Source organism: Stegodyphus dumicola, chromosome 2 (assembly GCF_044657685.1).
Source record: "Stegodyphus dumicola isolate Sdum_Otavi_A_Nest chromosome 2, ASM4465768v1".
Classification (NCBI taxonomy): Eukaryota; Metazoa; Arthropoda; class Arachnida; order Araneae; family Eresidae; genus Stegodyphus; species Stegodyphus dumicola.
This window is the reverse complement of record NC_140769.1, coordinates 254,010,091-254,032,816: the sequence shown is the minus strand read 5'-3', so window position 1 is coordinate 254,032,816 and position 22,726 is coordinate 254,010,091. Positions and strand designations below refer to the sequence as shown.

The 22,726-nt window shown below is 31.3% G+C and overlaps 1 protein-coding gene across 1 annotated transcript in view; it reads left to right on the top strand.

Moving 5' to 3' along the window:
• The window catches only part of LOC118183454 (uncharacterized), a 43,565-nt gene that overhangs the window by 4,302 nt on the left and 16,537 nt on the right, over positions 1 to 22,726 (top strand). The window contains exons 2-4 of the mRNA XM_035352998.2: positions 5,052 to 5,113; positions 6,904 to 6,971; positions 17,544 to 17,804. Coding sequence (XP_035208889.1) covers positions 5,068 to 5,113; positions 6,904 to 6,971; positions 17,544 to 17,804 — 375 coding nt within the window. The 5' untranslated portion in view covers positions 5,052 to 5,067. The remainder of the gene's footprint in view (positions 1 to 5,051; positions 5,114 to 6,903; positions 6,972 to 17,543; positions 17,805 to 22,726) is intronic.

Below are 22,726 nucleotides of genomic sequence, written 5' to 3'. Positions count from 1 at the left end.
TTGGATTTTTGTCAATTTTCCTTGACTTTTTAAGTGAAAATAGGTCGATGTGTACATGGATAAATGCAAGAGTGTGCGCAATGCCATTTTTGTGCAATTCTGGAATGTTTTTTTAAGTGAAAATAGGTCGACGTGCACATGGATACCGTGTATATGCAATTCTTAAAAATGCTGCAAGCAGTGCGCGATTCTACACTTTCTCCCAATTTCGCACCTAATCTTCGTCCTGATTAAGCACTTTTGTTCGATAAAAGTTCTAGCATAAGCGTAATTCGGCTAGCAGATTGTTGAAAAAAAAATGTTGATTAAAAAAAAAAAAAATAAAAACCTTCGTGAAAACAAAATGGCGTCCAAAAAAAAAAAAAAAAAAAAAAAAAGCTACCAGGTTGCTGTAGCAGGATTGGTTGCCAAAGTTTCGCAAAAAAATCACAAAGTGACCATAATCCGAAGATTCACCAGAACCCTTGTTGGAGCTTGCATTTAATGTCAATATAACTATGTATTCCTGTCAAAATATAGGTTTCTTTTAAAGAAGTAATATTGTTGTAGTTACCTGTAGTTTATCCTTGACTGCTTTTCATGGTACTTTTCCGTTTTGCCGGCGCAAGCGATAAAGTCGCCAATAATGGTACAACTGATGACAAATGGAATATTCTCGCTGGTAACCTTTTACGCCTCATTCAGATAGTTCAGTTTTATGTCTAAGGCCATTTTCGGTAATTAAATCAATTAGGATGCAATCACAGCGCTTACCCGAAGCCGAAAATATAGAAAAGGTAAAGTCAAGGGTTATATTCATCAGTTCTAACGAGAATGCATTAGCGAAGTAAAGCACTGCAGTTTTACATAATTTCTGAGTAAGCTATTCGTACGAATTGAAGTATTTCTTGCATTTAAACTTGTGTTCCAAATTAAGATTTAACTTGAAATTAATGTAGATAATTACTGAGAGCATTTGATTTTTGTAGAGTAGTTTACATGAGATGAGATCGCTTGGGGTCACGTGATATGAACCAGCGAAACAGGATGTTGAACCATGAAAGCATAGTAAATTCTTAAATTAATGTCTTTTTACAAATTTATTGTCTTTATTTATTGGTTTTTTTATAAAATTTTAAGCGATATTAAAATGTTTATGCCTTCAAAAAAAGAATTCTTAGAACTAACATTTTTTTAATATTTTTTATGTGTATACTGTATGTTGTCGTCAATAAAGTCTGCTTGGCGAGATTTGCGCCGGCGAAACGGAAAAGTACCCTTTTCATTTGTTGTATTGTTACTGAAATTGCCTTACCTTTGAGGAAATATAGCATTTCAAAAAAAAAAAAAAAAAATTTAAAGCCTTTTCTAATTTTAATTCTGAGTAACATTATAAGTTTATGTTTTATAATTTTTTGCCTTTATTTTTTTAGTATGCTAAATTTTCAATATTATGTGTAATAGTTTCATGATCGTTATGTAAATAATGGTTTCATGATTGTTATGGTAAAAACTGGTTTCATATGGATCATGGTTTCATGATTGTTAAGGTAAAAAATTAATGTTAAGGTTCGAAGTTTTCTCTTTATGTATATAACTTGTGTAACTATGCATTTGAGGTATGAGGGAAAATACTTCAGACTGTTCTAACAGAGAAAACGTTCAAAATATAAACTATAAATATTATTTCAGAAGATTACTCCTATGCATAACTGTAGCAGATCTATGTACACTGCGCAAAAAAAAAAAAAAAAAAAAAAAAAAAAAGACCAGCTCTATATTTCCCGTTCTACTGGTCCGATCCATGAAAGTCAACTTCCTTTTTTCATGTCTCAAAAGCATGACTTAAGATATTAATTAAATTTATATATAGCATTGTTCTAATATAGGTATTTTGACACAAAATCGGACTTTCTCTGAAATGACATGCCATTTTTTTTTTCGTATTTCGATTCTATGACTAAAATTATGCCAACCTGCCAATTAATAAATTACCTCTTAAAATTTTAGCTTCTCAGTGTTAATTGAGTTTTATATATATTGACTAATATCTCTTTTTTTATTACACTTACTCGATTCCTTCTTCCAGAATTCGAAATTTAGATGCATTCCAAATACAATTCGACATATTTTATGATTTATTTTTAAAATTTGTATTTTTAAATAATTTTTATAAATTTTTCAAAAAAAATTTTTGAATTGTAACCTGTAAAATTTTTACCATCATCTAAGTAGATGTATTTCTAGGCATTGCAAAAAATTTGTTTTTTATTCAAAATTTCCTAGGATATATGTGAATTTACATATTGGCATATTTCGAAATTTGACATATTTTTTATAAGCAATAATAATGCCAAATGTGGTTTATGCGCATTGTTAAAATTATTTAAATAATGAAGGATGAATTTTTTCCGGTTGTTTACAATGAAAAAGATGAAACGAAAATAGCTTACTACAGTCAAAAGTCGTTAATCCGGGCACCTATAATCTGGAATGATCTATAATCCGGACCTAAATAATATATATAATCTGGAATGATCTATAATCAAAGCTACAAATTTTCTGCTCATGCGTCAACGCATAATGCGTTCACGCATGCGCATAGGCATTTACACATGCGCGTAAAACCCTTACGCATGCGTGTGCACATGTGCATAATGCGTTTATTGTATAACGGACGGTATAAGCTAAGCTAAAATTAACTAATTATCTATTTCAGTTAATGTTACAGATTGCGTTGATCCTTAATCTTCGAATTGGATCCGGCTTATTATTTTTTGCAGACTGTTGGAGCAATTTTATAAAAGTAAGCTTGAACTTTCGATTATGTCAAATGGAATTTCCAGTGCTGAAGCTGCCAAAGAATCTACAAAGCGAAAGTATGTTTCGATGTCCATCAAACAAAAAGTAGAATTGCTGCAAAAAATGGATAAAGGCATATCCTTTGTTTCTCTAACCATTCCAAAATCTGTTTATCAATTTCACACTGCTCTGCGTGGGGGAGGGGAACGTCGTAGCGCGCAATGAACTGGAAGTTGATCTGTCAGCACTATCCTTATCTTCAGAGCAGATGTTTTTATTTTATTTGGCTTATAATTCCGTACTAAATGTAGTATTTCATCTAAATGTACTCCGTCTTTGATATGATTTAAATCAAATTCCTCGTCATTATAATTCGCTTCCGATAGTGAAGAAAGTGACACAGAAGTTATTGAAAATGAAAATTTCGATTGACAAATTAGTCGGTATTCTCAACACAGCAATTATAGGACTTGAACAGCGGAACTTTGTAACTGAACAAGAAATTATGTCTGTTTATAGAATTAAACAGAAAGTATTATCACATAAAACGAAGCAACTTAAACAACTTACATTGAAAGAAATGTTTAATAAAGTAAACAAATAAATATCAATCTTTTTTTTTTTTTTTTTTTTTTTTTTTTTTGTAAATTTTGATACCCTTTAGATCATAATTGTTCTTTATTTCATAAATTACGGTTTCATATTTTTAATTTTATAATTTCTGCATGCCATCTTACCAGATTTTAACTGATGATCGATAATCTGGAATTGCCGAAGTCCCGGAGCGTCTGGATTAAAGACTTTTGACTGTATAAATTAAGAAGTTTGCCAAGTAAATTATTCTTTGCCCAAACTGAAAAAAAAATGTGGCAAAGTATTTTGAATTTCTCTATAAATTTCGCACTAAATTTAACAAAATTTTATGTTTAGGCATAATTTGAGTCATAGAATCAAAATATTGAAAAAAATTAGCATGTCATTTTAGAAGTCAAATTTTCTGACAAAATACCTATATTAGAACAATTCTGTGTGTAAATATAATATATATTCTAAGTCGCGCTTTCGAAAAATGAAAAACACAATTTGAATTTTTCAATCAGCCCAGTAGAACAGGAGATAATAGAACTGTCCCCCTTTTTTGGGGGGTGCAGTGTACATGTCTTTGCAGCAAATAAAATGAATGATATTGAAACTTGTCTTATAAAGGGATACTAAGCAAGGAAAACTTATCTTTTGTATTTATATTTTGTAATAAAATGTATTTTAATTTTTGTATTTGAATTTAATTTTACTTTATATTTATAGTTCTTTTTGGTTAGTCTATATTTTAGGGTACCCTTTGGGGATCCCAAGTTGTTTCATTTATAATAACCTGAGCAGAACATTATGCAAACCCTATTATGACGTGATTGGTTGCGTGATTGTGGTGAATTTGACTGATGGGAAAATATTTGTAAGGGCTTATTTATATGCTGGATGTTGATTAGAATTGCTTATTTTTTGCTTTATGTCTTAAAATGCTTGCTGGTGGTATAATTAAGCTGAAGTTTCTGTACAATTTTAAACGACTGGGAAATAAAATATCTATTGACTGGTGTGTAAATGAAGATTTAAATGACTTCATTCATCTCTCGGTAAATCATGCAGTGAGATTTGAGGATTTGGAAACTGGAGCTCATATCAATACTATGGATGGTATGTGGGGTGTAATAAAAAGGGATTTTCGAAAGAAATGCCATCGACAGTCCGCCAGTACAGAGAATATTTTTCACTTTTACTTTTGTGAATTTATGTGGTGACAGCAGTATACAGATTTTAGTTTAGATAATTTTAAATGGTTTTTGGAATTCTGTGTGTCTCACATATCAAAGAAACAGAAATTTTTAAATAAGTCGGTATTTCCTTTTTGTATTGTGTAGATTACATTAACATTTATTTCAGTTCTTATGTTATTCCCTTGTTTGATTTAAATTGCAGTTTGAGATTATATATTTTTTTCTTTTAATTTTGTTTTGGACACCATTTTACTGGGGAGGGCGTTGGACATAAACAGGAATGATGCCAAAAAATTGCCAACTTTCACCAAGGGGTAGCCTGAAATTTATTTTTACCTTCTTTCTTAGATTTATTCTTATTATATTATGTTATAATAATATTTAATAATAATAATAATATTTATATTATCTATATTTATGTTTATAATAATTTTATCTTGTTATGTTACATTTCACATCAGAAACTTGTTTAAAGTATTTTTTATTTGCTTATAGCTGAGCTGTTTTGGCAATGGCAATCTATTCTGATCTGAATGATTATGATGATGTGTTGGGGGGTAAGTCATGATTAAGTAATTTTCATGAGGGAGAAATATATGTATTAGAGAGTGAAAATATAGAAATAAAAGTTTTTCTTTTTTTTTAAATAAAAATTATATTTTAAAAGAATTTGGAAGTCTTCTATAGAATTCTTGGCTAATCTTTGGAATATGGTAACAGGTAGTTTGGCGACATTTTGGTAAGGCGATAAAGGTTACTAGTTAGGACTTGAGCAGTGTACATGGATAAAGTCAAGAGTGTGCGCAATGCCATTTTTGTGCAATTCTGGGATGTTTTTTTAAGTGAAAATAGGTTGACGTATACATGGTTACCGTGTATGTGCAATTCTTAAAAATGCGACAAGCAGTTTGCGGTTCTGCACTTTCTCCCAATTTCGCATCTAATCTTCATCATGATTAAGCACTTTTGTTCCATAAAAGTTCTAGCATAAGCGTAATTCGGCTAGCAGATTGTTGGGAAAAAAAAAAATTCTTTACTTCGTGAAAACAAAATGGCATCCAAACAAAAACTAGCAGGTTGCTGTAGCAGGGTTGGTCGCCAAATTTTCGCCAAGTTACCATAATCCAAAGATTAACTGAATTCTTTAATATATATAATTATAAATCTATATTATGACTGCATTCAACACTTTGATAGGATGCATAGTATTAGTTAATTAAATATGTGGAATATATGTTCCATTTATTCAATTATAATACAGTACAAAGTCTTTAATCCGGACGCATCGGGACTTCGGCGATTCAATTTTTCCGGATTATAGATCATCAATTTAAATCTGGTAAGATGGCTTGCAGAAATTATCAAATTAAAAATATAAAACTGTAATTTATGAAATAAAGAGAAATTATGATCAAAAAAGGGTATCAAAATTTACAAAAAAAAAAAAAAAAAAGCTTAATATTTATTTGTTTACTTTATTAAACATTTCTTTCAATGTAAGTTGTTTAAGTTGCTTTGTTTTATGTGCTAATACTTTCTCTTTAATTCTATAAACAAACGTAATTTCTTGTTCAAAGTTCTGCTGTTCAAGTCCAAAACTTAAATGAGAGTTAGACTGAAACATTTCAAGTAATAAAAAATAACAGTTTTAGGATTTTAGCAGTGCTGTAATGCATCATCAGAAGGAGTATTTTTGTTAATGGTTGCATTTAATTTTTTTTGAGGACTCAGTTAACTGTCAAACTATAAATAGTAAATAAAAACTTTTCAGTATTCATGATTATTAAAATGTAGAAAAGTAAAACTCATTTTTAAATAATTAAAAAATTTTGGTTACCTGATACCTAATGATTTGATAATATAGTTCAACAAGATCAAGGATTGAAGAATCTCCACTACAGTAATCACCAGAGATGATTATATATCTTGTTTTTAAACATGGGAAACTGTTTTCATAAGTATATGGCTTTAACTTACTTTAAAAAAAAAAAAAAAAAAAAAAAAAAAAAAAATGCAAATATTGGTGCACTGCATCAGCAGTTTTTCTGTTATTGACATATATGTTTACCTTTTTCTGAGCTGTGCTAGTATGTGTAATATGTGATAAAAATCATTTATACTGAAAAGGCCGTTTGTGCTTTATAACTGTATTTATATACTTTTAATATATTGCCTTATGGAACATGTTTCAAAATGCACATATGTATACTTTCTTAAATACATCACAAAAATATCCAGGCTGTAAATACCCTGGATATTATCTATTAATGCTTCTGTTCTTTAAATCTGTTGACTGAAATTCTGTGCATTTTCCTCATGCTTATATCTGTTGTTTACTATATTTCAGAAACTGATGAAATACCTTGTGAATTTTGTGAACGTCTTTTTCCTTTTGAACTCATACATGAACATCAAGTATGGAACTAGTTTTTTTAAATATTTTCTTTGTTGTAACATACCATGTTTACAATTTAAATTTTAAAATCTCTAACAGAATATTTACCATTTTTAATAGCCATGTTTTTGTATTTCTGCTTAAAAAAAAATACTGCTTTTACATTTAAATTAAGATAAGCATAAACAAAGGATTTATTATAACATTTTAATATCTGTACTGTGTTTATTTTTATATTTATTTATTATCACATTTTTCATTTTAGGGTGTTTTTGAATTTTAAATATTTTGGTATTGATTGAATTGTTATTAAAATTTATTTGACAAAATCATGCTGCCTAATCAGATTTTGTAAATTTCATAAATTGTAGTATTATTGTAATATTATTTGTTAAGTGGAGTTCATATTATCATTTCCCTTCTAAAATAAGAATTTCAGATTTTTGGAATATTCATTAATTGTCATCACATAATTTTTTTATTAGTAATTGTAAAATTATTATAATTATTTGAAATATTTTTCTTTCACTGTAGCAGAATTAATAGAATATCTGTAGCAACTTCTGGTCTATTTCTGTATTATCAGTTTTGATTTAATAAGCATATTCTTCCTTTAGTGGTAGGAAAGTTTTTCGGTGTCATTTCTTTTCTGTAGCTCTGACCAAATGATATTGGTCCAGGGATCCATTGCCAACTAGGCAATCAAGTCATTGAAATTTATTTTAATTTTGAATCATATTTTAATTCGATTATATGTTATTTTCATGATTTTCTTCATGCCGTATATAGGACTTTTAAAAATTTCTTTAAAAAAATGGGAGTCCTTTGCTAACTACATACCTATCCATGAAAAACTGGGTTCCAGTTCTGGTGAATGGATTGGCTACATGAAAATTTTCATAGTTTTCCTCCTGTGAAATGTGAATGCGAGAACTTTAGACATTTTACTGGATATTAAATAATACCATTGTTATTTTACTTTAAATTTTAAATAAGTTTAGTCTCTTATTTTAAAACTGATTTTATTTTTCCATTTTAAGAACTTTCTGTAAATAGTTGTTCGTTAGTTTAATATGTAATCGTGTTCTTTTAAATCTACTACTATAATTAAAAATATTATAAGCCAAAAGTAAGTTTAATAAATCTAATCCTCAGAACATAGTTTCACAATCATTCTTATCTCATCATCTCTTTTCCAAGATTTTTTTTCCTCCAATGAAGTTACCCTTGCAAAAATGCTAGAATGAAAATCCAGTAAATGTTATATGCTGATATATGCACTGAAATTTCTTGATATTTGTTGCTTTTGCATTGCATTGAATTATTCATTAACCCCTTCGCGCCGACTGTCACGTCTATGTGCCAGCAACGAACACACTCACCTCCCGGCCGACACGCAGGCGTGCCAGAGCATTTTCCCGTTTACTACCGACTGTCACGTATTTGTGCCAGTGTCCTAGAACGTTTTAGAAACTATAATTTCTGCCACAAGATGGCACTGTATGTCCATATGGTTTCAGATACATGTACATTACACCTTCTACTCGACATGAGAGGAGCATGACTCACATACACGTGTTTTTGATTATATAAACAAATGGGGAACTAAATGTTTCCGAATGGCGTGATTTATGACGTCTCTTTAAATCGCACTTTATTCGCACGTGGTAGTTGTTCATTGTAAGTAGAAGTTTTATGTGCGCTAAAGCGTTCTACTGCACTGATTGTCGAAATTTAACTTGCGTTTTCCGTGTCTCGAAAGCGCTACTAAGGATATATGCCATTATTCTAACATAGGTATTTTGACACAAAATCGGACTTTTTCTGAAATAACATACCAATTTTTTTCCATATTTCGATTCTACGATTCAGATTATGCCTAGGTATTGAATTTTGTAATTTTTGATGAGAAATTTATGGAGAAATTTAAAAATTTATCCTGGCACATTTTTTTTTTCCAGTTTTCACTAAGAATAATTCACTTGGCTAACTTCTTAAAAGTATAGCAACATATTTTCCTTTACTGTTTTTCATTGTACACGAGTGAGAAAACGGTCACCATTCATTCTTTCAAATAATTTTAAAAACAAAGGACATAAACCATTGGTGTTATTATCGTTTATAACAAATATGCTAAATTCCAAAATGTGCCAATATGTAAATTCAAATATATCTTAAGAAATTTTGAATAAAAAACTCTTTATCTTTTTACTGGTATGCTTAGAAATGCATCTACTTTAAGAGGATGATTTTATGGATTATAATTCAAAATTTTTTTGAAAAATTTGTAAAATTTCTTTAAAAATGCAAATTTTAAAAATAAATCATAAAAAATGGGCAAATTTTATTTGGAATGAACCTGGATTTCGAAATGTGAAAAAAAAAGATATTAATAAGTATGTACCAAATTCAATTAACATTGAGGAGCTAAAATTTTGAGAGCTAATTTTTTAAAAACTACTCATGCTTTTTTTACAAAACTTGGCACTTCAGCATAATTTATGTCATAGAATCAAAATAGGGAAATAAATTGTCATGTTATTTCAGAAAAAGTCCGGTTTTGTGTCAAAATATTTATGTTAGAACAATGCTATTAATCTAATATATATCCTAAGTCACACTTTTGAGACATAGAAAGCGCAAATTAAACTTTGACAATCGATCTAATAGAACAGGAGATACAGAATTGCCCCCCCTTTTTTGCAAGGTGTACATTAATTAATGTTTAAAGCACACAAATGAAGGCATATTGGGCCTAAAAATATTTAAAGCATTGAACTAAAATGCATTGTTAGATGGCAGAGGTGCTAATTACAGATAATAAATTTCACTTTTTTTAAAAATGGTTTCTGTTATTTTTTAAATATTTTCAGAAATACAAAATTGCAGTTTTTTTATGATACCAAAAATGTAAATTAAATAAGTTAGTTACTGCTGAGTTACTTTTTAATCTTGAATATATCCATGTCATTATAGAGATAAAAAAGAATTGAAGTTTCAGGTGCTTATTCAGAATTCATTAGATGCCATTTTTAGGAAATTAAAATTTTTAAGGTAGTGCAAGATATAAAAAAGCAGTTGTTTTTATGATTAAAAAGCAGTTGCCTTTTATGCTTATATTAATTCAATAAAAACAGAAGAGAAAGATGCCAAATGAAACAAATTAGTAACACAACAATTTTGAGTTTGGGTTTATGTGATTATCTCAGTCGATCGAGATCTTAACATAAATCTACGCTAAACTCAAGGTTGTTGTGTTACTACTACTTTTATATTAATTCAATAGTCAAAGAAATAGAAATTTGTAATTGTAAATTTCATGTCCTTCATTTTTAAATGACCAAGAAATTCTAGGTTGAAAAGTTATAATAGCTTTTGCAACTTATATATTACATAACCATGACTAAAAGAATCATTACAGGTATAATTGCTAAGATGTATTTGTTTGTAGGTTAAAAAAATTAATATCTGCTATAATTGTGATACGTGTTTTTGTAGCAAACCCCATTACTCATTATGTATGAAATATTTTTAAAAAATATTTCTAATGCCAGATTACAAAGACAGCTGCATACCCAACAAGCAATAAGGAAAGAGAGATAAAAAAAAGAGCCCACAATATAATCTATAAATCTATCTTGTGTCTCACCTCCCAATATCTTTCCCAGAGTGATCCAGCATTAAGTTTAGGGCAACAACTCGGATGTGAGGTATCCAGTTCCTCATGAAGATTGCACAGTTTACCAATTGGGGTTGAGACGTATTCGACGCAGATGTTTTAAAAGACTATCATGGCCAGTAACAAGATGAATGATAGCAACAGATTTCTTTCTGGGCCCTAAAGGAATGCTAAAAATTCCGTTAATTCATACTTTATGACTGTTCCTTTTAGTAACAAAATTTTCCAAAAACCTTCTCTGTAGTAATTTTTGATTACCCTTTTGTCAGTGTAAAAAGGACGTGGTTAGTTATTTGGAGAATATTGGACCCTTTCTTTGCCAACAAATCTGCTTTATCATTTCCATGAAGACTGCAGTGTGATGTTATCCATTGCATGACAATTTCTTTGCCATCCTGAGATAAGTTTTTTAGTAACTGCTGACATTTAAAACCATCAACAGATGTTTGAGATTCAAAAGAAGTGGCTTGAAGAGCAGCTTTAGAATCAAAGAGTATGACAGCCTTTAAAAAATGTTCAAGGTAACAGAGTTGGGATAAGGCTATGCATATGGCTGTAACCTCAGCATCAAAAGCAGTCTTATTCCTTCCAACAAGATTGTAAAATGAAATGTAAAATGAAAACAAATCTGCAAAAGATGCTAGCTCCTGCATTAATACTATCAGCCAACACAGAGCCATGTAGCCTATGTAGCCATTCACTGTCAGAATATAATATTAATGGTTTCTAAAGACATAGATTTTAAAATTTGGTCATTTGTTCATTTTTTTTTTTTTTTTTTTTTTTTTTTTTTTTTGAGGATTTTGTGTAGCAGATTAATTTTGGCTACATATTTTCTATCTGTTGGACATTGTGGTTTAAAAATTTTCGCCTTCCCGTCTAAGGTCTAGCTGATCTCTGATGGAAAAGAGTGCCTGAAAAAAAAAAAAAAAAAAAAAGCATACTGAATTTTAAGGTTTCTCTTCATTGGTAAACAGCAAAAGTCCTCAGTGAAGAGCAATCTGGTTCTCTTAAACATTTCCCCTTAAGATTAGTGCTGTTTCCTCCATAATGGGTTTAATGCACATATGTTGTGTAGCTAGTAAATGTGCATCAACTGGGGTGGTTTTAATAACACCAGTGATAAGTTGGAGAGCTTGGTTGTGAAATCCTTTGAGTATATCAATCACTTAGTTAGATGCTGTCATGAGGGGCTCGCAACAGTAAGTAATAAGAGGTGGAATATAGAAGCTGTATGTCAAATCAAGAGTGGTTCTAGAACATCACCATTTAGATCCAGCAATTCTCTTCATTAAGGTTAGCCTGTAGTGCATGCTAAAATCAGTTCAACATGCTCTTTCCAACTCAATTTTCAGTCGAAAATGACACCACAGTATTGAAAACTATTGGTTCCCTGTACCAATGAACCCTGATATGTTGTTGTTGTCATGTCCATATTACATGGAACAGTGGTTGCCAGAGATTCTATTTTCCACCCCCAATTTTGAGGGAGAGCACCCTGGGGGATCCAAGGGTCTCCCACCCCTCTGCACTCCCAATGATTTAATTACAAAGTAAGTAAAAATGTTTGAGACACTGTCTTCTGTAAATTCTATATTATGAGTCTTCTAAAACCTTTAGGGCTGATTTAGAATTAACTCTGATTGTTCCTTTATGTGACGTTTGGGAGTCTGAATTCAGAAGGCTAAATCGTCAACATACAGTAAATATTTAACACTTTTTTCCAGTTTCAGTTATGAGACTGTTTACGTATATGTTAAACAGAAGGTGTGTGTGTCTGTGATTATGGCAAAGCCTCGAGGGCTATCTGCCTAAAGGGAGGGATGCCTTTCGTGGAGGACTTTCTAAGGGAAACTGGCTCGTATACACGTTACACATGGGGAAAACCACGAAAACGCCCATGCAGCCAGCCCGTTCGCGGGATTCGAACCTCGGACCGAACTACCAGTGTTCAGCGACTTTACCGCTCGGCCGCTGGTGGGCTGTTAAACAGAAGGAAATTGGCAACAGCTCCCTGTGGGAGGCCAGTCCTAAGAACTTTATATTGTGAAAAACAGTTTTCATAATGAACTTTACAAATTCACTGGCTAAGAGAACTCTTGAACCAATGAAACATGTTTGAGTGAACTCCAGTATTTGAAAGCTTCAAGAATAGAATATCCATCCAAACTAATTCATAAGCATATCTCAGGTCAATAAAAATTGCAGAAAAGGTATACGTTTTTTTCTAGTGCATCCTTTATTGTTTTGCTAAGTAATGTAATGTGGTGGCTAGTTGACCTGTATTGTCTGAAACCAGCCTGTTATTTGCCAAATTTAAAATTCTTGACATACCAGTTTAGCCTTTTTTGAATTATCTTCTCCATAAATTTTGCATAAAATACTCAAAAATACAGTGAAATTGGTCTGTATTTCTTTATGTCATTATGCTCCTTTCCTTTTTTGGATTATTATTGATTTATACCATTCTGAAGGGATACAAGCAGTATCCCAAACAGTATTGAAAACCTTCATAGTTGTATGGATTGCTTTAATGCTTAAATTCATATGAAATTCAGCATGAACTGCATCTTCGCCTGGAGATTTATTAGATTTTGTATGACTTAATGCTACAGAGAGTTCATCCATGGGGATTGGAGTACTAAAACAGGGAAGGGAATGTTTCGATTTGTTAGTTTGGTACATTTATATTTACCATGTTGGAAACACCAAGTTTCTCCTCTGTGTGCGAGCTATGGATACCATTATAATGTTGTGCACATGAATTAAATGGTACTGCTGAGCGTTACAACAGAATTATAAAGGATATGGCAAGATGTCTTTTAGCCGAAGCAAAAGTTGACAGACGTTACTGGCCTGAAGTAATTAAAGCTGATGCTTATTTGAAAAACAGAACATTAACAAATCCTGTTGTAAAGAAGACACCATATGAAATATTTTTAACAGAAATTGGGTATAGAGTTTTGATGAATAACAGAATAATAGTTGCCAGGCATGTTGACATCATTGAAGAAGACATAATCTGTGTAGGTTGTGATGATGAAGATGAGAATGATGATATAAATAAGAAGAATGAACCTCAAGAAGTGTCATATGAATCAAGTAATGATAACTCCAAGGACAGTGTGATAAATGAAGATGAAACAAAAAGTGGAATGAGACCAAGAAGGCAAATCAAACCACCAGTTCGATTTCATGAAGAATTCGGGTACTACTGTGTTAGTGCAAATTTTTGTGATGCTACAGGTCCAAGTAACTTTGAGGAGGCGACAACATGCAGTGAGGTTGGACATTGGAAAGAGGGAATGGACAGTGAAATGAACAGTCTTGTTAAAAATAACACTTGGACACTAGTGACTAAACCAGAGGATAAAGCAATTCTAGATGTGAAGTGGGTATTCAAAAGAAAACCAGGTAATGTTTTTAAAGCTAGATTAGTGGTTTGAGGTTTCCAGCAAAAAGATAGTATTGAGGATACTTACTCCCCTGTCATTAAGATGCAAACCTTAAAATTGTTACTTGGTCATACATATTCTTGTCAGTGTAATTTAAATATTCATCAAATGGATGTTGAGACTGCCTTTTTAAATGGTTATGTTGTGTCTAAGGTTTATGTTAAACAACCACAAGGCTATAATGATAATTCGAATAGAGTGTATAAATTAAAGAAAGCACTATATATGGGTTGAAAGAAAGCCCTAGTGATTGGTATGAGTGTTTTAACGAGTATATTGAGAGTCTAGGATTTTGTAGAAGTAAATATGATTATTGTCTTTATGTAAAATCTGAAAATGATGTATTTGTATGTATTCTTTTATTTGTTGATATGTTGAAAAGATACTCAGGTAATTAATGATATTAAGGAACAATTACATAATAAATTTAAAATGAAGGATTTAAATAAAGTAAAAAGCTACATTGGAATTGATATTGAATATGATAATGAGAAAAGTAATATCTTAACACTGAGTCAGGAAAATTATATTGAATCTTTAGCTAAACTGTATGGTATTGAAAATTCAAAGCTTTATGATACACCAATGGAGATTAATCTTAAACTAAGCCAATGTAATTTAAATCAAAATGTCAAATATAGAAATCTAATAGGAGCACTCTTGTATATTAGTCATGGTAATAGACCAGACATATCTTTCAGTGTAAATTATTTAAGTAGATTTCAAAATTGTTATGATGAGACACATTTCAAATATGCTTTGAGTGTCTTAAAGTATTTGTACAACAAAACATCTAAAATTAACCTATAGTAAAAATCTTAAAACTGATATTATGAATTGTTATGTTGATGCTGATTGGGCAGGTGATATTGTTGACAGAAAGTCAACTACTCGGTTTGTTATTGAATTATTTGGTAATCCAATTTACTGGAAATCCAAAAAGCAAAATTGTGTGACAAAATCTTCCACTTTTGCCGAATATATCTGAGGCTGTGACAGAAATTAATTTCTTAAAAAATGTTGTAAATGATGTTTTTGCTGATATAACTCGCCCCATTAAAATTTATGAAAATAATTCAGGAACTTTGGCCATTGCTAACTATGGGAATTTCACTAAAAATTCAAAACACATAGAAGTTCAATATCATTATATTCATGAAAATGTTCAAAATGGAGTAATTGAAATTGTAAAGATTGATTCAGAATCAAATATTGCAGATATCTTTACTAAGTCTTTAGGAAAGATTAAATTTATGAAATTCAGAGAAGGTTTGAAATTGAAATAAATTTTGTATACTATTTATTTAAGTGATGTTTATTTAAACATTTTTGCTTGAAACGAAATAGATTTTGGTAATGTCCTTATGTAAACTAAATTGTGTTTAACTTTGATTTTAACATTTAAGTTAATGAAAGAAACCTTTTTTTTAAATAATTTGTGTTAGTGTTGAATGTTATTGTTTATATCTATGCTTAATTGTAAATGGTAAAAATGAAAAGGTTGCTTATATCTATGTTTATTTGTAATTAGTAAATATAAATGTAAGGAAGCGTATTAGTTTGGTACATTTATATTTACCATGTTGGCAACACCAAGTTCCTCCTCTGTGTGCGAGCTATGGATGCCGTTGTAATGTTGTGCACGTGTTGTTAAGTGAAAAGATACATTTCTTATTTTTCGACTTGCTTCTTGATATGATATCGGTTTATTTAACACGATTGTGAAGAACGATTTTGAATGAATTTAATACTTGCTGTAACATAATTTTGTCAGCTTTCTACAGGAATCAGATTTGTGTTGTCTGTTAGAAAAGTGTTGCATAAATGGATTCACTGTTATTTTACTTAAAGTAAGAAACTTTCCATTCATTAAGAAGGGTTTTTGAAACAATCTGGAATTTTTTTTTCAAGAAATTTATGTGTTCTTTTCCAATCCTTTTGGAAGTAAATCTAAAAAATAAAGTTATTAAATGTAGTTCATTTCTGTGAGAGAACAATCCTCTTAAACGAAGCAACTTGTTTTCACTGAGCATGAAACTCAGATGGGCATTTTGTTAATTCCGCTTACCTTCTTAGCCTATTTTCTTTATCTTTCACCATTATCAGACCAGAAGCACCTTTAAGCCTTTAACCTTTCCTCTTGTAATACATTTCTTAGCACAAAAAAAAAAAAAAAAAAAAAAAAAAAAAAAAATATCCTCCTTATTATAGATCTGGAAATGGCTTCAACTTTTGCACCGAAATCGATTTTGCTGGAATCAAACACGACATCCATTAGTTTCTCAAAATTCCTCCAGTGGGCTTTTCTGAAATTCCAATAAGTTTTTGAAACATATATGCTTTTATATATGGGTGGAAATTTAATATTGGCAATTACTTGTGGATGCCTCATTCACGGCATCCACAAGTAGTTGCCAACATCCAATGTCTTTCTTTTGGTATGGGGTGAGAGGCATGATAGCAAGCAGTAAATTTAGGTTAAATTTCTTTACAATATAGTATATAAAATTGCACAGATCACAAGAATTATAAATTAATTCAAAAGTGTGTCTGGTATCTCTTAGTGTCTGGGTATCTCTATGTAGGTAGATGAATGGGCACTGAAGTTCCAGATAAAAGTAGTTTTTGTTGAAGTATTGAGGTAGGTGAAATAGGGTTTGTTATTAAGAGTATTATATATAGCAGTAATTTTAAAGTGGATGTTATATTTCCATATATCCAAATTTATACCTTCACTATTATTTCACTTTTATCTCTTGGATGGTTCATGTCTTTTATAACTCTGAAGTCTGAAGTTATGTTTTTGATTCCTGTAAGAATTCCACTAGCAACTTGCCTAGAGTTTGGTAAAATATATAAAGAATAAACCTTGAAGAAGAAATACTTCAGTTTCTCGGGTGTTAAATTTGCTTCCATAACTATAAAACCATCAATATCATAACAATTCAAATTCTGCATAAGCTCGGTTCTTGGTAAAGTTAAAAATCATTTTTTTATCAGTACTGTTTTGTCATTCAAAGTACATGGAGCTTTTTCAGTTTAGAATTTGTTAGTAATAATTGAATTGTGAATATTACAGATTTAAGGTTATTTCAAAATTTACAAGAACTGAATAAAAAAGATGACAGATGTGGATTGGCTTTAAATGTTCTCTGATGAGTAAAAGACAAATTAAAAAGCAGATTAAAAAATTTTCATCTTAAGGATACTGAAAGTTGTTCTAAGAAGAGAATATAGTTCTCTTTTTTTAAATCAAAATAGAAGAAAGAATAGGACATTGCTTTGATATAGTATGTAAAATGGATTCAGCATCTGAGTTAGAGTTCTAATTTAATTATTTTGTCTATATGGCAGTTAATTAGTTTTGTATCTATTCTGTTGTGTATTGTGAATAGTATTTTATATTTTTGTTCACTATGATTTAAATCTTAATACCAGATTTGATTTATCTATTTTAGTTAGCTTGTCAAGAAGAATCATTTGTGGGTGGTGGTGACCTGATTAAATTGAATCCTGTTTCAACAGTTCCTTTTCAGCAAAGTGAAAAAAAGGTTACTTCAGAAATGCAGAAAACAAGTGTTGATTCTGTTGAGAGTCCTGATGAGAAAAAATTACAATTACATAAACCTTTTAGCAAACTGTCAGTAAGCCAGACTGAGAAAAGTGATCGAATTTCAGTAATTCAAAAGAACAGTACTTCCAGTCCTAAGTCATATGTGGTAAGTAATTTGAGAGTATATAAACTGTAAATAAGAATATTTTTAAAAACCTTTGAATTTAAAGACAATTTAGAAAATTTTCCATCAATTCTCAAACTGAATTGTATATTTATATGATACACATATAGGTAGGTGTAAATTAAAAGTTAACTCTCCAAGTATCTGTAAACATTCACATAAATTTGATACTCACATTTGTTACATGTCAGATAACTGCATCATACTCCAGTTCTTAAAACTCTATCCTAACATATGTGATTAATAGAATCAATTATGTCTCGTGTCTGCTGCATTAACTGCTGTTAAGTCCTGTGGTGGTGATGATACAAATACTGTTGCAAATTGCATCACTCATCAGCTTGAGTCAAGGACTGACGTCATGTCATGAACTGATACATTTGAATTCTTATGAATACAGAGAGCTATGTAGCTTCTTTGCAATTAGAATTACATGTAGTTTGCCAAATGTGTGTGTATTGAATGTAAGTTTCCATGTAATTAAACTGTGTTTTGTTATGTGTCACACTATTTCTCCATTTTAGGAATTACCTAGGTGCATGGGGTAGATATTATTTATTGTGATACTTTTTCAGAGCTTTATAGTGAGACATGAATCATAAATTATCTTGACATTAATAAGTGGGGTGATCTCGGTAACTAGTGATAGTAATTAATAAGAGATAATGGATGTGACACATTTGAATATCCAGCAAAAAACACTGAATGTTTACAGTGTGAACAAAATAGAAGATAGGTTACTTAAAGAAGTTCTTAATGTGAAAGCAGTTTGTTTTTTGGATTCTCAGCTAAAAGATTAATTTACGTGTTTAGAAGAATGCCAAAATGAGCTGTCTACAGCTATTTTAAAAGTTAAATTTAATGAAGCTGCCCAATTGGGGTAGCAGTTAGCGATGCTGACTGACATACCAAAGCTCCCGGGTTCAAATCCTGCCGAAGGTGTGGATGTTTGTAAATGTATAGCATCTGTGTGGCACAATGGCACTTTAAATATGTGGCAAGTCTTAAGTCCTCTCAAGAGGTTGGTGATAGCACAAGACCCTCAGATCTGTTTCCCTGGGGTGCTGTCCTTCAAAATTGAGGGCAGAACTGAGCAAAGTCATACTGTTACCTATATGGTGCTCAACGGCTCTTGCAAATGACAGGCACTAACTCGCCTTCTTGCTACAATGAATTTCATGGCCTTGTTCTGATATCTGACAAGCAAGATTAGTCACAACAACAAAGATAATGAAATAGAATTTGAAAAAGATTATGAATGTGCTGAAATTTATTGTGATAAACTTTCGGAATAATATTTCAGAATTGAATTATCAAGCAAGGAAAACATATCAACTATTTGATCATCTGGAGAAATTTCTGAAAAAAGGAAGTTCAAGTTACCGAAGATTGAACTGAAGAAATTTAGAAATGAAGTGAAAGAATATTTGACCTTCTGGAGTTCATTTTCCAGGATCCATGAAGAGAAGAGTATTCCTGAAGAGGATAAATTCTAGTGTTTGCTTCAAGCAGTAATCTCAAATTCAAAAGGAGCCAGAATTGTGGAAAGCTTTCCAGCTATGGCCATGAATTATCAAAAAGCAATCAGTCAATTCTGGGAACGTTTTGGACAAGAGGATTTACTTCTTCAAATTTCTGTACAAGATCTGTTGAGTATGGTCGTGAAGAAGCTGTTTCTAGATGCTTGAAGGCAGAACCATAGACAATGTATGTTGATTAGAAGGAAAAATACAAGTACTAGAGAGTGTGAGAAGAACCCAGGAAAAATATTGCGAATTTTTAACCCATCTAATAGAATCATGTTTGCTCAAAGAAATTCTGATTACTTGCGAAAGAAGTATAAAATAAAACAAGTGAAATAGAAGAATATTAAAGGTGAAGAAGTGATTGAACTTGCATGTTCACGTTTTGTGCTAATTTAGTTTCGCAAGAAGAGTTTGTATTTATAAACTGCTCGTTGAACCTCCTACTACAGCAACTTTTGTAAGCATAACAGTTCAAGTAAGCAAAATTTCATCTGTCTTTTTTGTGAAAAATACATCCTACTAAAGATTTTTTACTGCTAGAAGTAGGAATTTAAATGCTAAAAGGAAAATTTTGATGAGAAAAAAGGTGTATTTCATATGCTTCTGTATTTGTCATTTGGCAAAATTTTGTAAAATAAAAAATATTTGTTCATATTATAACTTCAAAATCATAATATTCTTATATGTGCTCTCTGTAAACATGATAATCGAAAAAATAAACCAGAAGGGGTTAAAAGAGAAGAAAAGTGTGTGAAAGTATAGCGCCTTAACTAATAACTGTAAAAATGAAACTGTATAGTTAATGACTTTAAATGGTAAGGCTAGATCAAATAATAGAGAAGTAGCTTTGACGTGTATCCTTGATACTAGATGTCAACATTTTTTATTAACAAATTCAGGATAGAGTGAAAACTAAAGATAATGCATAGCTTGTTTGGAGGAAGGAAATGGAACAAGCAGAACTTGGTATTTATAACTTGTCAGTTTGCTCCTTAAATGAGGAATCTTTTCAAATAAAAACATTTTTGGATTGAAAAATTGGCAACACAGTACCCGATGTCACTGATAAGTGTTTTGAATGAATTGAAAGAAAAGGAATTTTGTTTATCAGATCTGAAACTGCCAGAGACAGAAATTAATATATTGCTAAGAACCAATATTATTGGCACTATTTTTACAGAGCAGTCTGTGAAATTAAAACAGTGGCTTGTATTTGTTAAATACTTGCTTAGAAAATATTTCAATAGGAAAATGTATTACTCCTCAAATTGAGAAGACTGGTGGCGTGATTTATAATGTTATAGCTTTCCAAGTGAATAACTTATCAGTTAGTAAATTAAAAACATTAGAAAGTGCTGGGATTTTAGACTGTGTTGTAATTAAAAAGAAAAATGTCATATGCTGGGGTATTAGAGAATTTTAAAAAATAGTCTAAAAGTCATACCAAGCGGTAGATACGAACTGTGCTTGCCTTTTACATTGGAAATAAGGGAATTGCCTTCTAATGAAGAATAACTTCGAAAGCATCACCAGAGAATATGCCAGTGCACAATAGATAAATTAATTTTGGATGAATATAAGCATGTATTTCACGAGTAGGAGAAATTGGGTGTTATTGAAAGGGTTGCAGATGGTACTGAAAAGAGTAATTTTTTATTTAATTGGCCTGTCACAGCAACCAGAATTAGATCTGTTTTTGATGTATCTGGCTAGAGAAAATGTTCCTTAAAGAATCTTGTAAGTAAAGGGCCTAATTTGATAGTGCTCATTGTTGATGTTACAGATAGTTTTTGAAGTTATCCCGTTGGATCTTCAGCTGATATAGAAAAAGCATTTTTACAGTTGGCTGTATCAAGATTGGTTAATATCAGATCACATTATAAGAACAGAAAAAAGGTTATTACAAGAAATTAAGGATGCTCAGGTTAAGATAATATGAGAAGTGGAAAAGAAATGTTTTCATCCTGAAAGAGAAATTTCACACACGTACATTCAAAGATGAAGAAGGAATTATTTGTGTAAAAATTTTTAAAATGGAAAGAATTGATAAATCAGAGTTTATATTGCAAGTCATAGTGCCTGAGAATTCCGTATTCACAAGAAGACACAAGCATTTTCACAAGCATTCACAAGCATTTTCATCGGGAGAATGTCGTACTGGAACTCAAATGTAACTTAGTAACCTATGCAAAAATCTCAATTATTATAATGGCAGATCTGACTACATTGCATTCCAGTTGAAAATGTATCTGTGTTTGAGACTGTAGGAATATACTTAGTAGAATCTTTATATGTAAAGCATGGTGTTAAAGTATGGATTGTTTTGTTTAGATACAGAGTTGTACATCCGGAGGCAGTCTTATCTCTGCTGACAGAAGGATTCCTGCTTTCATTTAAACTCTTTATAGAAGATGAGGACGACCTAGAATTGTGTATCGTAACAACAGTACATATTTTAGAGATGCTTACAAGTTATCTAAAAGAAAAAAATTGGGAGGAAAATAAATTAATTAAATTAGGCTCCGTCATATTTTTTGGAAGTTCTTCCCAGGGCAGCATGGGAGGAGGCTGGTAAAAGAATTGTAAGAATTGTTAAAGATCTCCTTAGAAGATCTTTAGGAAAGCTATCTTAACTTACAGAGAGTTAGTGACATAACACCGCTCAGTGGCATGGCACTTGATAGCAGTCTTAAGAGGTCGATGCAATTCTTCTGTTAACCCATTCGACTGGGGGTGGTAACTAGTCGTCCTGGATCTCTGAATTCCCAGGTGATGAGTGAGAGAGCAAAAAAGTGAAGCTTCAAACTGGCATCCCTGGTCAGTTGTCACAGTAGAGGGCACTCCATACCTGGAGACCCAGCATGTGAAAAATGCTTCTGCAACAGTTTCAGTAGAGATATCCTTGAGTGGTTGAGCTTCTGGCCATCGAGAGAAACGATCAATTAAAGTCAAGCAGTAAAAATAACCATTTGAGGGAGGAAGAGGGCTTATAAGGTCCAAGTGAACATGGTCAAATCTTTGAGAAGGCTCCTTAAAACTTGCCAAAGGTGCTTTTGTATGGCGATGAATTTTAGCCTTTTGACATGGGATGCAACACTTGGTCCATTCAGCTATATCCGATAACATTTTAGGCCAAACAAATCGTGACCGCACAATGTGTTGTGTTCTGCGTACACCAGGGTGAGCCATGTTGTGTAATGAGGCAAAAACATCCTGGCGAAACTGTGTTGGGACATAGGGACGAACTCTGCCAGTCGATACATCACAGAATAGATCAATGTTTGATTCCGGGAGAGTAATTTTTTTTTAACTGCAGGGATGTGTCTGATGATAGTAAGGACTTCAACTCATCATCCAATGTTTGTGCTTTAGCTATTT